Genomic DNA, 14,798 nt, shown 5'->3' on the forward strand with positions numbered 1-14,798 from the left:
TGGCTCCACACGTTCACGTTGTCGACTATTATGGGGGGACAGCACTACGTTCTAATCGCCTATACCCTTAGGGTTGCCCATTTTAGGTTGGGTGAACCCCAGAGTCGCTTCATGCCGGTACATTGATTTAAAATTTCCCTTCTGATATCACCCACCCCGTAAATCAAGCCCGGATCTTCCGCGTACTAGTCAGAAGTCATACCGACTGGACTAACGCAGCTCCTCTAGATATATAAGGAAGATGGCGCGTGTGTGTGTGAGCATGTCCTTCACCTCCAAAACCTATATATTTCAAACCAGGTCCTGTTGTTTACAATATTAGGGCCTATCCGATGGCGTAGTGTTAACGTCGTCACCTTGTAAATAAGGGGTCTGGGTTTCGGTACCCGGTGGAGGCACATAGTGGTTTGGATCGCACTTTAAGCTGTAGGTCCAGTCCCGATTAGCTTATGTGGACTTATAGTAGGCTTAGAAACTCAAAACTTAAAAAAATAAAGTTTAAGAAAGCTGCAGTGGTCTAGTCGATAGGGTGTCTGACTGCCACACGGGGGACCCGCATTCGATTCTCAGGGTGAGTGATGTAAAGTCTGAATTTTTCTTGCCTTGTCCAGCCTCATCCAGCCTCAAATCCTTGAGGGTGTAAAGGCGGCGGGAGTGTGGTGCTGATCACATCACCTCCAAAGTGGCCAAGATCGAGAAAATGTGGTGGGGCCCTTCCCCCATATCCCCTAAATGTGCCTTCATGGCACGACGCTATATGCAAGCGGCTCTTTACTTCTACACTATTAAGAATCATCCGTGAAGTTTGATATGAAAGGTTCCAACCAGTGGCGTGCCCAGGATTTTCGAAAGGAGGGGGTTAGGTATACATTTTTTAGTAGTCAGTCCTCATTTTGCCATCTTTTCCTGCATTTGATGTTCTTTTCTTTATTAATACTGGGCCAAAGGGGGGGGGGTGTATAACCCCCACCTACCCTCCTTGGGCACGCCACTGTTTCCAACCCTGGTTAAGATATGGATTCGTCAATGTGTTTGTCCCATCCTACATTCTTCCTTCATCACCATTCATCCTCATCGACACGATTAACCGAAGCGACAGCAACCGAACTATAAAAAACGAAATATATAAATCTTGATCTTGTGTGAAGATGTAAACGTAGAGATGCAAAAATGGCAACACTGGAGGCGCTGTAACGTTCACGTGCGTAAACAAACTGCAACGAAGTCTGTTCCGGTATTACACAGCTTTTGTCCTTCGCAGAGACATTCCACCCGGCGACCCCCTCCCATTTCCCCCTCCCCACCTTCCCCTACAGGAAATTAATGCCGTAGCAGTTTCAACGTAGGATTGTTTTCGTCTTATCGAGCAGAACACAATAGGTCAACAGTGGAAAAAGTTTATCAGTCTTTTCCCGGCTTACGTTGGTGAGATAAAGTCTGGCGCTCTAACGTACGCAAGTGCGGCTTCGCCATTACTTGGCAGTGAATCGGCGATAAAGCACCAGGCTATGTGCTGCAAGTGGAGAGTGTATCGTGTGTATCTATTAGTTCCGTGTCGCTGATGTGTCCGTCATGTGTGCACATACGTGAGTATGTTAGAGTTAACGTGTTGATAGTGCATCTTTCGTAATATTTTGTGGGTGCTGCTGAGTGATTAGCATGCATGTTTTCGAAATGGAAGATGTGGACACTGTGTCAAAGCAAGTACGCCGACCTCGGTGGCTGAGTGGTTAGCACAACGCGCTAGGACGCCAGGGGTCCCGGGTTGAAATCCCAGCGTATGAATGGTTGTTCTTTGTGAGTGTCCCTTCATCAATTTCATCCTCATCGTCGCTGTTAACCAAAAGGGGCAGAAAAGCGACGTAAAATAATCAATCAATCACTGTAAGTAAGAAGTTGACGTAAATAAGGTCACGTCGTCGTCTTATAATCAAGGGATCCCGGGTTCGATACCCAGTGAAGGCACATAGTAGTTCGGATCCCACTTTCAACTGTACGTCCAGTCCCGATTAGCCTACCTGTGCATAAAACGGACATAAAGCAAACTTCAATCAATCAAAGCCACGTGACCTGTGAGAGATTCTATTGGTTGATTTCGACAACTGCTGTTCCACGCAAAATGTGTGTAAATCTACGGACGAGCTGAGTTGAGAATTAACCACAGGTCACGTGCTCTTGTTTACACCGACTTTGTTCTTGCTGTGGACACATAATAGTCACTAATTTTACTACTTTGATTTTTCGATTATAACAGATCATGCTCTTGCACCAGAAACAGTATGTATTCGTATCCGAAATATGTTGCATTTGTAACACGCACACACAGTAAACTTTCTTGGTGTATACGCGTAGAGGATATCATGGTGAATAACTTGTCATGATATCAATTTTTGAAGACTTGTTTTAAATCTAACTGGGAAAGCAGTGTTTTCTAACCTGCATGTATGCAACCTCGCATTGTTTTTTAGAGTTTTAAGCCCACTTTATATACAGATTAAAGTGGGATCCGTATCGAACCCGGGACCCCTTGCGGTACAGATGCTTATATCTTTCTAGATGCATATCACAATTATCCTGTTGCATGTATGCAACCTCAAGGTACAGATTCACATTTGGCGGTTGATGCTCATAATTTAATTAATTATTTGATAGTTTTAGATACACATCATAGTAATCCGGTCAGAACAAAACCTCCAATAACAAAAATGACAAAATCAACAGAAAAATTAGACCTTATTTAGGTCTTAGGTCTTGACACCCGCATTATTATTATTTTACATCACTTTCCTGTCTCTTTAGGCTAAATCTGGCAATTAGGATGAATGGTGGCTATAAGAAGTTAATGGACCGGCATTCACTCGTCCAAGGCCGGGGCTCGAACCTGGAGCCGTTTTCAGGCGAGCCCATAAGTATACAATTGTGCGCTCTCGATCGCCAAGGTGACGTCTGTTTTTCTGTACGTAGGATTTATCTTGCACGTACTCACATGTCACATACTCCATACGAGTATTTTGATTGTCCCAAGTCCATTTTATGCACAGATAGGCTAATCGGAAACTGTACATACAGTTTAAATTCGAAACCAGGACGCTATGGCAGTTGGTGTTATCTTGTTTTAACTCGCAGAGACATGTTGCAGCGACGGTTTTACTGTTACATTTGATAAGGTACTATATATCACGTCATGACGTCATTGCTGGCAATAATTTTACTTCATTGTTCGATAACAGTGTTAGGTTTAATGCTGACAGAATCTCCACGTGGTTTATGCGTCCATACAACAATATTTATTTTCAAAAAAGGTGATTTTTTTCCGGATACGAGAATTTGGACGAAAAAATTATCACACGTCGGTCTAAATATATCAGTTAATATAGTTTCGAACCACCATGAGCCTCCACCGGATATCGAACCAGGGACCCCTTGATTACAAAGCGACGACGTTACCATTATGCCATCGTGAAGGCCCATGAAAACACTACAATCTGATAATTAAATAAAAAGTGGAAATCTTCGAGGGTGTACGGGACCCACAGCTATGCAATATGTATCTAGCAGGGATCGAATCCAGGACACCTTGATTACATGGCTACAGCATTGATTTGATTTGATTTGCTTTCTTTTACTTCGCGTTTTGTGCCACTTTTGGCTAATTTGCGAAGATGGGGATGAGTGATGATATGATGAAATTGATGAATGGACACTCGCAAGCATCCATGCCCAGGCCCCCTGGCGTCGTAGCGCGTGTCCTAACCACTCCGCCATGAGAGCCAGCCGGCTACAGCATTGCCACTTCGACATCATTGATGAGGCCTTTGTTATGACAGTAGCGCGGCCTTCTATTTAAAGAATAGCGTGAACCTTTCTGTCAGTAACCACACATTTTTCCCCCCGGAAACTGTTTCGTAACACTTTCCTCTTGGTCTTATCATTCATCGCCGGCCAAGAACTCAAACAACAAAAATATACGTGTCGCATTCCAATGTTGCACGCTATATAAAAATTTCCTGCAGGCACGATTCTGCGGTGTTGCTTGTCCTGGTCGTGATTTTTGATACGTCCATTTCATAGCGATGCTTACGAAATGAATGAATCACAAGTGAATAATTGGAGTTTAGTAGGTGGCGTTGAAATAGCTTTCTATTTATCATATGGAGTCTGATAGTATGGCGTGTAGCTACAGACAGCTACAAGAAGCCATTTTCTTATATTTTCCGAAATTTTCTCCTGGTTTCCCGTGTGCCCATTGAAAGCCGTAATGGCCAAAATGCAAGATAATTACGATAGTTTTCGTAAGATTCCTCGCGTGTACCAGATATGAGTCTAAAATGTAGATATGTCCGAAAAAAGACGTCTGGTATGGTTATGCATACGCAACAACGACTATAGCCTCCCTGATGGCGTAGTGGTAACGTCGTTGCTCTGGAATCAAAGGGTCCCGGGTTCGATACCCGGTGGAGGCACATAGTGGTTCGGTTCACACTTTTAGCCGATGGCCAGTCCCGAATAGCCTTTGTGTATAAAGTTGACTCAATAAACAAACTAAAAAACTACAACCGTAGACCATAAATAAAAACTGATAATCTGTTAGATTAATCCTAACATGCTATGCAACTTCGCACATTTTCAATGGAATTTTGGTTTGTCTATCTATAAGTGTGTGAAAATTGATGATATTCTCTTACGCACAGTGTACCTTAAGTACGAGGAATGTTCGATAAATAATGAAAAAATACATCTCACGTTCATTGAACATTTCTCACTCAACCATTCTTCAATTACATAGTAGAGCATGGAGAAGAGTGTTTGATGATATCGCTATTATTATATTTACAGGACGCCATTTTCTCCGGCCAATAGTTCGAGGGAGACTCTGCTCTTTTGTTATTTGCACTATTGCACTCATTCTAATCACCATCCTGTGGGTGATTAATTGGAGGAAGGTACCTGAAGAAACATACGCCTGGATTCAAACGAGTAACCTTTCGGAATACGTATCCCCGAACACCATAACGACGCTCATCGACGCACCTGACATCTGTAGGGGAAAAGATCTGGTAGTAATCGTGGTGGTGTCAGCGCCAGAGAACTACGAGCAACGGCAGGCTATCAGAGACACCTGGGGAGGCGAAGCTGTACTATATAAGGACACGAGCCTCGTATTTTTTCTCGGACGATCGTTGAACCCTCTAACAACGGTAATTATAATATGAGTGTATCTTTAAAAATTCACTATTTGGAAGATCCCCATAGTGGAATCTGCTCCTGATAGCTCGCGGTGTAGAATATGAATACATGTGTCATTCAATATGTCCTGCCCATTTTTGGTATTTTCAAACTCTGCACACACAATTTAGCAGGCTTGTTAAAGGTTCAGGATCCCATAAATTCTAATGGGTTCTATTGGGTTCCGCTGCAGGACCGAAACCATTTTTCTCGCACATTTTAAATTCAGTCCAAGTTGCGTATTGTTTCATTGAAAAAAGGTACCTGGACCGTAATTTAATAGTTCCTGAAGAAAGTTCCTGGACCGTATTTAAATTGATGCGGGAAAAAGGTTGCTGGACCGAATTTAAATTCTTCCAGAAAAAAGGTTCCTGGACCGAATTTAAATTCATTCTTGAAGAAAGGTTCCTGGACCGTATTTAAATTCATTCTGGGAAAAAGGTTCCTGGACCGAATTTAAATTCTGGAAAAAAGGTTCCTGGACCGAATTTAAATTCATCCGGAAAAAAGTTCCTGAACCGTATTTAAATTGATCCGGAAAAATGTTCCTGGACGGAATTGAAATTCTTTAAATATGAAAAGGTTATATACACTGTCTAGAACTCATTTACGTTTGATGATTTTCTCTTCCAGTCAGGGATTGAATTTATTTACAATTCGTAGACCAGGAATGACCGATTGAAAGTTGCCTTCTAAAAATGTCCGGGAGTACGTTTACACTGGAATGTCTCACTGCGGTTGTAGAAACCGTATTGCAGGGAATAAATCTAAACGCTGTTGTTCTCTCGTAGGCCACGTTTAAATACTCCCTTGTCGAAGAGACAATGTACATAACGCAATGGACTATATTAGTGTGACGTCACATTGAGTTCAAACAAACCCGTCACGTGTTGCTCCGGCAACCGATCCACGAACCGCAGCCAATAGGAGCCGTCGGTGAGGTTGCTGTGTTCCCAGCCGATATTACAACAGGGAACGGCAGTGCTGCTACAACCAAGGGAAGGAACGCGCGCGAGATAATGGGGTTATATGGAAAGTGGTAAAGTGACTGCAGCGTTTGCGTTTCGCCCATTTCTACCTTGTACCTTCGATTCTCGAGACAGATTCTCACCTGGATTAGTCTTTCATGCTCACAAGTGGATAATTGTTTATAGTCAGGTCCGTATTCGATCGAAGTTCCGTATTGTTTCATTTCAATACGGAACTTGGGCCCTATTTAAACTGATTCTGAAAAAAGGTTCCTGGAACGTATTTAAATTGATCGGGGAAAAAAGGTTCCTGGACCGAATTTAAATTAGTTCGAAAAAAAGGTTCCCGGACCGTATTTAAATTCATCCGGAAAAAAGGTTCCTGGACCGTATTTAAATTGATCGGGGAAAAAAGGTTCCTGGACCGTATTTAAATTGATCGGGGAAAAAAGGTTCCTGGACCGAATTTAAATTGATCGGGAAAAAAAGGTTCCTGGACCGAATTTAAATTGGTTCGAAAAAAATGTTCCTGGACCGTATTTAAATTGATCCTGGAATAAAGGTTCCTGGACCGAATTTAAATTGGTTCGGAAAAAAGTTTCCTGGACCGTATTTAAATTGATCGGGGAAAAAAGGTTCCTGGACCGTATTTAAATTGATCGGGGAAAAAAGGTTCCTGGACCGAATTTAAATTGATCGGGGAAAAAAGGTTCCTGGACCGAATTGAAATAATTTAAAGATAAAAAGGTTCTTTACGGTCCAGAACCCATTTACGCTTTATGAATTTTTCTCCTGGACCGGAATTGAATTTATTTAAAATTCCTGGACCTTTAACAACCCTGTATTTAAACTTATCACTGGCGACGTGATATTAGGTAAATAGGTCATAATAGGTCGTATAAGTTCATGTCAGGGTATCATGGGTTCATACAGAAAAGTTCATTTTACCAAGGGGTCCGACCTGGGCACAGGTGTTATTTGTGAGTGTTTCTTCATCAATTTCATCAATCATCCTCATCGTCGCAATTATGGAAAAATGGCAGAAAATGAACGATAAATAAAATTCAAATCAATTAATTTTGACTATTTTCGTGCCTAGTGCATATAAATGCCCATTAAACTGATTTTCCAAAATTAGGCATTTTTGTCCGATTTGTTAAGAACGCCGCAAAATTTGTCCGCGCAGGGGCAGGATTACATGGTAAACACCTTGCTGTATCACTCACGCTCCAATCGATCGCCTAGTGTTGAAAATTCGATGAAAGCGCCAGGGAGTTTTTTCTCTTTTCTGTAGAGCAGTAGTTCAATTGTAAATTACGACCGAAATCAAATTGTAAGAACAAGATCGAAATATCATCAACATTACGATTTTTTCAATGTTCTGTGTCCCATCAAAAATGAAAAGATAGTGCCTTGTGATAGCTTGTGAATTTATGTTGCAGCGTAACTTACACAATGTACTTTTACTATACAGTCCTATCTACAGAGTGTCCGAAAAGTCACGCAACCCGGTGTTTACGACCGTATAACGGAATAGCGAAACGAAATGAGAAGAAACGCTTTCTGCCAAGAGAATGCCCTATATATTGGGAAAATTTAGATAGACAAACATATGTAATTTATTGCATATGTTCGAGAATAACCAACTTTCTCCTTTGTTGTTAAAAGTGCCTTAGTTTGATAGCCTGAGGTGAAACACGTCTGTTAGTGACACGTGACAGCAACAGTGTTGCCAGTGTCTCTCGTAATACTGTGAAAACATCGATTTTTGGAACAGCCCATTTATTCCCTTGTGCAATGTGTTTGAAACTTCGCAAAGTTATTTTTTCTGTCAAATTCAATAGATGGCCATCCAAATCGTTCGTTGCTATTGTGAAATGTTGCAATAATTTACCTCAGTGAGTTCTGTGCATCATTACACACGATTTGCAAAAATAAAAAAATTCCGCCTTTTGCAACACTTTGATTTGTTATTAAAACATGCATGTTCTTACATATGTTTGTCTCTCTAAATTTTCCCAATATACAGGGCATTATCTTGGCAGAAAGTGTATTTTTTCTCATTCCGTTTCGCTATTCCGTTATACGGTCGTAAACACCGGGTTGCGTGACTTTTCGGACACACTGTATATTGTTCATTTTTCAATTTTCAATCACAGCAGCAGGATAATGTCAATTTATTTATCGCATTCTTGCAACGATCATATCAGCCATACGCACATAATATTTCCTTCAATTTTGCTTATTCTACTTCTTCGTAATCGTGACAATGAGGATGGTCTGGTGAAATATATGATGGCACACCCGATGGCTCACCCAGGGGTCATAGCAAAGCCATTGCCCTCGTGTTTTTCCCGTCTGCGCATGCGTAATATGCTATAGCGCATGCGCATATAAGATGCGAGTCTAATATTTGACTACTGCGCATAGCATCCAACTTTGTTCTCTTCGCTCAGGCTTCAACTTTGTAGGTCATTAACTAGCTTTGTGATTAAATCTAAGAATGTTATCACTAGGGTGGACTGTAAAGATGCATTTCTTTCATTTCAGGCGGAAGTAATACTGGAATCAAAAGAACATGGTGACATTGTTGTGGAAGACTTCACAGACAACCATTCTAACCAAACACTGAAGACTGTATACATCCTGAAGTGGGTACTTCACGCATGCGCACACGTGCTCTTCTTAATGAAGACAACCGACGACATATTCCTGAACTACTCCTTACTGCGAGAAATGCTATTCCTGTGGACCGGGGAACGAAAAGTGATAGCAGGACATTTGTGCTCTGAATCAACAATTGAGTCGGGGATGTCACAACAAAAGCTGAACGCATTTCGAAATTTCCATCCAGATAAGAATTTTCCGCTATTTCTTGACGGATTGGGGTACGTCATTTCTCGTGATCTCATTGAATCAATGTACAGGAAGTGTTTGTCAACGCCTTTGTTCCCTGTCGAAGATATTTACATTACGGGTTTGGTGGCTCAGAAAGGTCTGCAGGTGAACCTGCGTGATGTTCCGAGTTTTTTAACGACTAAGCCGTACCCTCCGCACTCGTGCCTTTATCAGGACGTTACGACTGCGCATAAAGTAGGCCCTGACCTTATGAGAACAATATGGCAACCTATGACTGACACAGATTTCCACTGCGACCACTGGTATGTTCATTTTCTTCGAAGTATAGCGTTGTGGATTTGAATGTGCGTGCATTTGAATATCACAATGGACTCTGAACTATCAAGGTTCTCTATGGCACTTGGCGTCTTATTCAGATTTAACACAGGTGAACGTGGTGGCCAATGTCACTCCGTTTATTGTCCAGATCTAGTACTATTGGAAACTAGTGGTAAGTAAGAAAACGGAGCAAAGAAATAGCATTGTTATTATCGACGATAGTTGGCAGTGTCTCTAAATTGATATTTCTCCACTATAACAAACAGTAGGCCTATAGGTATCTCAATAAACACAGAAAGAAAGACTATTTGTGGATGGCAATAACGCCTTGTACATATTGTGTTTATAAACATACAAGCCGAGTATACAGAGAAAAACTATTTGTTCCAATTAACTAAGAAACGTTAGGTTAAATTTTATTTTTGTAACTACAAACAAGATTTAATGGTAACCGTTAACAAATCGTACTAGTGAACAATCATTATTGTCACTTTTTAAACAAATATATTGTCAACACAAACTTTTTCTTTCTTTCTTTTTTCTTTTTTTTTTGTTATTTCAAAGAAACCGTCCCTGTCTGTGTGAAAATTAGAATTTTTCTAGATCGTGAAACAGTTCCAACGAAGGACCTCCTGGATAGCGCAGTGGTAACGTCGTCACGTTCTAATCAAGAGGTCTCGGGTTCGATATCCGGTGGAGGCACCACTTTAAAATGTAGGTCCAATCCCAATTAACCTTTTTATGCATAAAGTGGAATTAGAAACAAAACACAGTCCCAACAAAGGACTTATTTTAAAAAAACTCTTCTCCCGCTTAGATACTCTAAGTTGTAATAGACATCTACAAGTATTCCTAGACTAGAGACTTGTAATCAGTGGGTTTCATTCGGTGTGATCTGGTGCCACGTAAGTACTCTAGAAGGAAAATCTGGGGTGTCGTGAAATATATAGGAAATGACCGGTAAAATATCTCTTTTTTAAAAAAAATTCTCAAAACTGTTCTTTTCAGCACTTGACTATCTATACTGTACACTCGGACAACATTATAGCGAGCTGCACAGTTCAAACAGACAAAAAAGACAATAACTTGATGAGAACAAAGAAATTACCAAGTGATACAGACTCCAAACTAGCCTACTGTCGCAAATCCTTGAACAAACGAGCATCGCCTAAGCGAACCAGGGGTTGGTCAGTGTGGATTTGTTTCGAGTACGTGCTTTGTTGTTTTGCATCCAATAGCAACGGGAAAAAAGTTTTGTAACGGGTGGTCACACAGAGAAGAGCAGGAAAAATAGGGCTATTCTGCTAATTCAAAGTTATTTCCCGCTTCATGGTCCGTTAACTTAGGGTAGAGGAGGGTTTACGATCTGATTTGGTGTTTCATTTCAATCTACCTCTTTTTTCTTTTTTTTAACCTTGCTAGTTTGGATATTTCCCCATAAAATGTTTCAAGAGAAAACTGGCATATTATGTCAGCGATCTGTATGTGTGTGTGAGTAAATCCCACGGACTATGGAAGTGAAATTTTGTCCTCAGTTAAATCTGTCCAAAAAAAAATTACATTTATCGAACTTGTAACTGCAATTGCTATAACATTTTCCCCTTCTAGGGTACACTGAGATGGGGATTTTCTGATTAACAGTCAAGTTTAAACTTCTTCTCTAAATAATTTACATCAAATAGACCTCCATATATGTAAAGGGAAATAAGCGTTATGTCATGATTTGAAGAAATACCTGTCTATTGTCAATTGTTACTGATATTTCACAGAACTTAAGATTTACTTTATTGAACCTAGGGACAAACGAAAAAATGTATGGGAATGTATATGGAAGGCGGGAGATGTAAATCGCCCATAAATACACAATATAACCCAGTACACTATGATCACAAGAAGTGTACAGAGTGATCACAAAGTCCCATTACCCCCTATCACGTGTCCACATCGTCATAGATGGTCGCATTGTATTAATGTGAGATCATGGCAGAGAACAACTAGGAGGTAGCGTGACTATTCGTTATGATTTAGTCCAGAGTGTCTGTGTGTACACCATCGTTTTCATAACAGAGTATGATTCTCCGCCATGTACGATGGGAAATTCTCCTCTCAGTGGACTCCTCAGCCATGATTTAGATGTAGATCCTGCAACAATAAGAAACAACAATTCATTAACATCTATGTAATACATAGGGGGTAATGGGACTTTGTGATCACTCTGTACAGTAGCCGAGGCAGTTCCAAGACTTGCATCACTTATGGAATTCCTTTCTCAATATGCATGTAACGTTTTGGAAGTGATTTTGGAAAACAACTGTAGCCAAGAAAAGAAGGAAGGACATCGTCTGGTTGACTTGGAAACAAATTAAGTAGAAGGATAAGAAATACATAAGTTCATGTTACTACCATTTGTATAACACTTCACATATCACCTACAAGTCTCCTTCGGATTGATCAGGTGCTCAGCTTTAAAACGAAATCAAGCGGACACCTCGTAACAAACTTCCAATAGACTCCATCAGGAGACCTTACGATTGCATTAGCGTCCCATTATGTTAATCTTTCAACGGTCAGCATCAGCCACTTTCACCGGCGATCTCTCGAACTTCTTGTCGACATCCCAAGTGACGTCAGGTGTTATACAAACCCTCCCATGTTTCACCCCGTTTATTGAGCTGTCGGCGCTCTCTAGATTGCTATCCAAAAGCCAATCACTGCCTGCTAAAGAATGCCTCATCCAAAATGCATGAGGTCTCGCTCCTACTCCATTCGACGGCGGACCTAATCAATGGCTCAAAATTTCCCCGCCATCCCCTCTCTACTCTGCGGATTCGCCGCAACTTTTCTTCGAGCTGGCATCCTTCCTGTAGTACCAGACAGCAGGATGTTCGATCTTTCATAAATGGTTTGGTCTGCCAATCATATCTCTCTCTCTCTGCCTCATAAAATTGTTCTCGCAGTAATTTGGCATAGGCGCCGTGTTGATCAATCAACAAGCTTCAGCGTGATATGACTAATTAAGTTGCCGATCAAGGAAAAGTCAGCAGATTGGAACAAGCATTCAAGCAGCAATACGCAATGTCCAAACTGCGTCATTGCCTTGGACATGAGTTTCTATGCTGAAATGACTGTCCTAGTGATCACAAAGACTTCATCTGTATGACGTATTTTTGAGAGCGTGTGGTTAACGACTAACCTATATATTGATTGATTTGGTGTTTTAAGTCCACTTTATGCACAGTAAGGTTAATCGGGACTGGACCTACATTTTAAAGTGGGATCCGAACCACTAGGTGCCTCCACCGGGTTCGAACCCAGGACCCCTTGATTACAAGGCAATGACGCTACCACTGCACCATCGGGGAGACCCTAACCTATATATTGAACTCCTTGTTAAAAAAATATGATCGAGAATGTTTGGTGGGTTTTGGCATGAAGTTGGATGTAATAAAATGCAAGTTATGTTAATTCCATATTTTGTTGATTGTATTGATTATTGTACACAAGAACGTTGACACTTCTTAAATGGCGGAAGATCAAAATATAAATCGTTATGAAAGTATATTATTTGGAAACTTCATAGCTATACTAAGTCAAATGTACAGTCACCTGCAATAAAAATGGAACACATAGATCCTGAAACACTCGCTTCCCTGCAAGGCGTTGTGTGTGTTGTCTAAATCTACGGCTGCCATTGAAAATTTGCTATTTAAAATCCACTTATAGCCGTAGAGTTATGCAACACACACAACGCCTTGAAGGGAAGCGTCAGGATATATGTGTTCCATTTTTATTGCAGGTGGCTGTACATGGGAATTCAGCACGAAACGATAAGTATTGAAATCAACCTAAGTTTTTCTACACGCATTAAAAGTAATGTAAAGTAAGGTAGTGCTGCTTCTCGTTGCTAAGATCTAAGAAGTGTGATCAAGGAATTAAGGTAAGGCATCAAAAGGCACAGGACCTTTACACAGATCGATCGGTGCATGTAAATGCTAGATTTTGTCATGTAATATGTAAACTTACTTACCACTGAGCTAAAGAAAGTACAATCAGTTCCTTCTCAAGTAAGAGAAATGTTAGAACATGATTCCTGACATCAACAGCATTGCGCCTTATAGCAACGACATGACATGACTTGGTTTTTGGAACAAGTAACATTAAATGCTTACAGAATAATTAATGCAGACCAAACTTTTCAGCAGATTAACAACTAATAGCATAGATTACCATGGTACCTCTTAACTCAGGCTCTAGTACCCTTTAGAGAAGTTTTGCCCATTTTTAGCAATAACTGCAGCAAAGCTTCGTTTGTTTGCAATGATGTAAATTACCTGCGGATCATGCAGGTTGTTGCTAAAATGTTTCCTCGGAAATATTTTAGTTTCTTAGGACGAGGTATAGACACAATATGAATTACAACAAAGAAACAAATATCTCAAGTAATAGTATTTCTGAAAAAAATGTCTAAAACCTTTCCAGTTACATTTCAAATTTCAATTCAAACTTATCTCCATTAAAAGGATCATGTTTACCTTATGACTGCTCTACCACATGAGCAAAAAGAACCTCAAACAAGTTTCTCGTGTGACTACTCTGAAATAAGTTTTAGGCGAAAGTATGAGTTTATATGTAGTGCTGCCATCTTTGATTTGGAATTTGACGCCACACGGGCAATATGCCTCCAATTCATGAACAACGTCTAGTATTGCATGACAGTACACTATGGGACATATGTATTCCCAGTATTTACTCCTTCCCTTCAGTCACATTCTAACGCAGGCTCGTAGCGAGGGTTTAGCTAAGGTGGGGGGGGGGGCTGAAGCCTTAGGCGCCATGTACAGAGGGAACCATTCAAAGCTCTTTACATAAAAAAATATATATAACAAAGCCAGAACATGCGACGAAGAAATATACACTTCGCATATTCTGGTAACATACTGCTGGAATGTTTTGCTTCCCGAAGTAGTCTTAATTAAATAGTACGTTCCTAAAGATTTTTTTCACATGCTTAGACATAACTAAAGTATTCTAAAATATACTAAACTAAGATTTTCTAAATTATAACATATATTACTATGTTTCCTAATTTCAAAATTTGTAGGATGTGGATATATTAAATCGTGCCACTAAAATAAAAGATCAAAGGACATACACAAAGATCATTGCGGTCGGCCGCTGTGTGGGGCTGCCAAACTACAATCCTGCCTAGGGTGCCAAAATGTCTATCTACGTGCTGTTCTCACGTATATAATGTTTTTCGCATATGGCCCAGTACTACCTAGAATGTTGTTTTAGAAACATATTTATATATCGGACGTGTATTGACAATGAGATTTTAAAAATTGCCGTGTAGATAAGTCTGCGAGTTTTACCGCTATGAATTACGTTAATACAGGGTACATCAAAAGTCGCAATCGGATATTGATA

General features: G+C 40.4%; 1 protein-coding gene across 1 annotated transcript; it reads left to right on the plus strand.

Moving 5' to 3' along the window:
• The first annotated feature begins 1,354 nt into the window (after positions 1–1,354).
• LOC145982289 (beta-1,3-galactosyltransferase 1-like) lies at positions 1,355–12,299 on the plus strand. Its single transcript, XM_083115860.1, has 3 exons — positions 1,355–1,586; positions 4,837–5,198; positions 8,745–12,299. The coding sequence occupies exons 1-3, from the start codon at positions 1,562–1,564 to the stop codon at positions 9,393–9,395; spliced, it is 1,038 nt and encodes a 345-aa protein (XP_082971986.1). The 5' UTR covers positions 1,355–1,561; the 3' UTR covers positions 9,396–12,299.
• Positions 12,300–14,798: the final 2,499 nt, after the last annotated feature.

This window comes from Lepisma saccharinum, unplaced genomic scaffold (assembly GCF_977018435.1).
Source record: "Lepisma saccharinum unplaced genomic scaffold, izLepSacc3.1 HAP1_SCAFFOLD_62, whole genome shotgun sequence".
Taxonomy (NCBI): domain Eukaryota; kingdom Metazoa; phylum Arthropoda; class Insecta; order Zygentoma; family Lepismatidae; genus Lepisma; species Lepisma saccharinum.

Excerpts from the sequence above, each read along its gene's own strand:
- LOC145982289 (XM_083115860.1), top strand. The coding sequence starts at position 1,562 with ATGTGTCCGTCATGTGTGCACATAC. Across the intron at positions 1,587-4,836 it reads TCCGTCATGTGTGCACATAC|GACGCCATTTTCTCCGGCCA; the intron begins GTGAGTATGTTA and ends TTATATTTACAG. Across the intron at positions 5,199-8,744 it reads CGTTGAACCCTCTAACAACG|GCGGAAGTAATACTGGAATC; the intron begins GTAATTATAATA and ends CTTTCATTTCAG.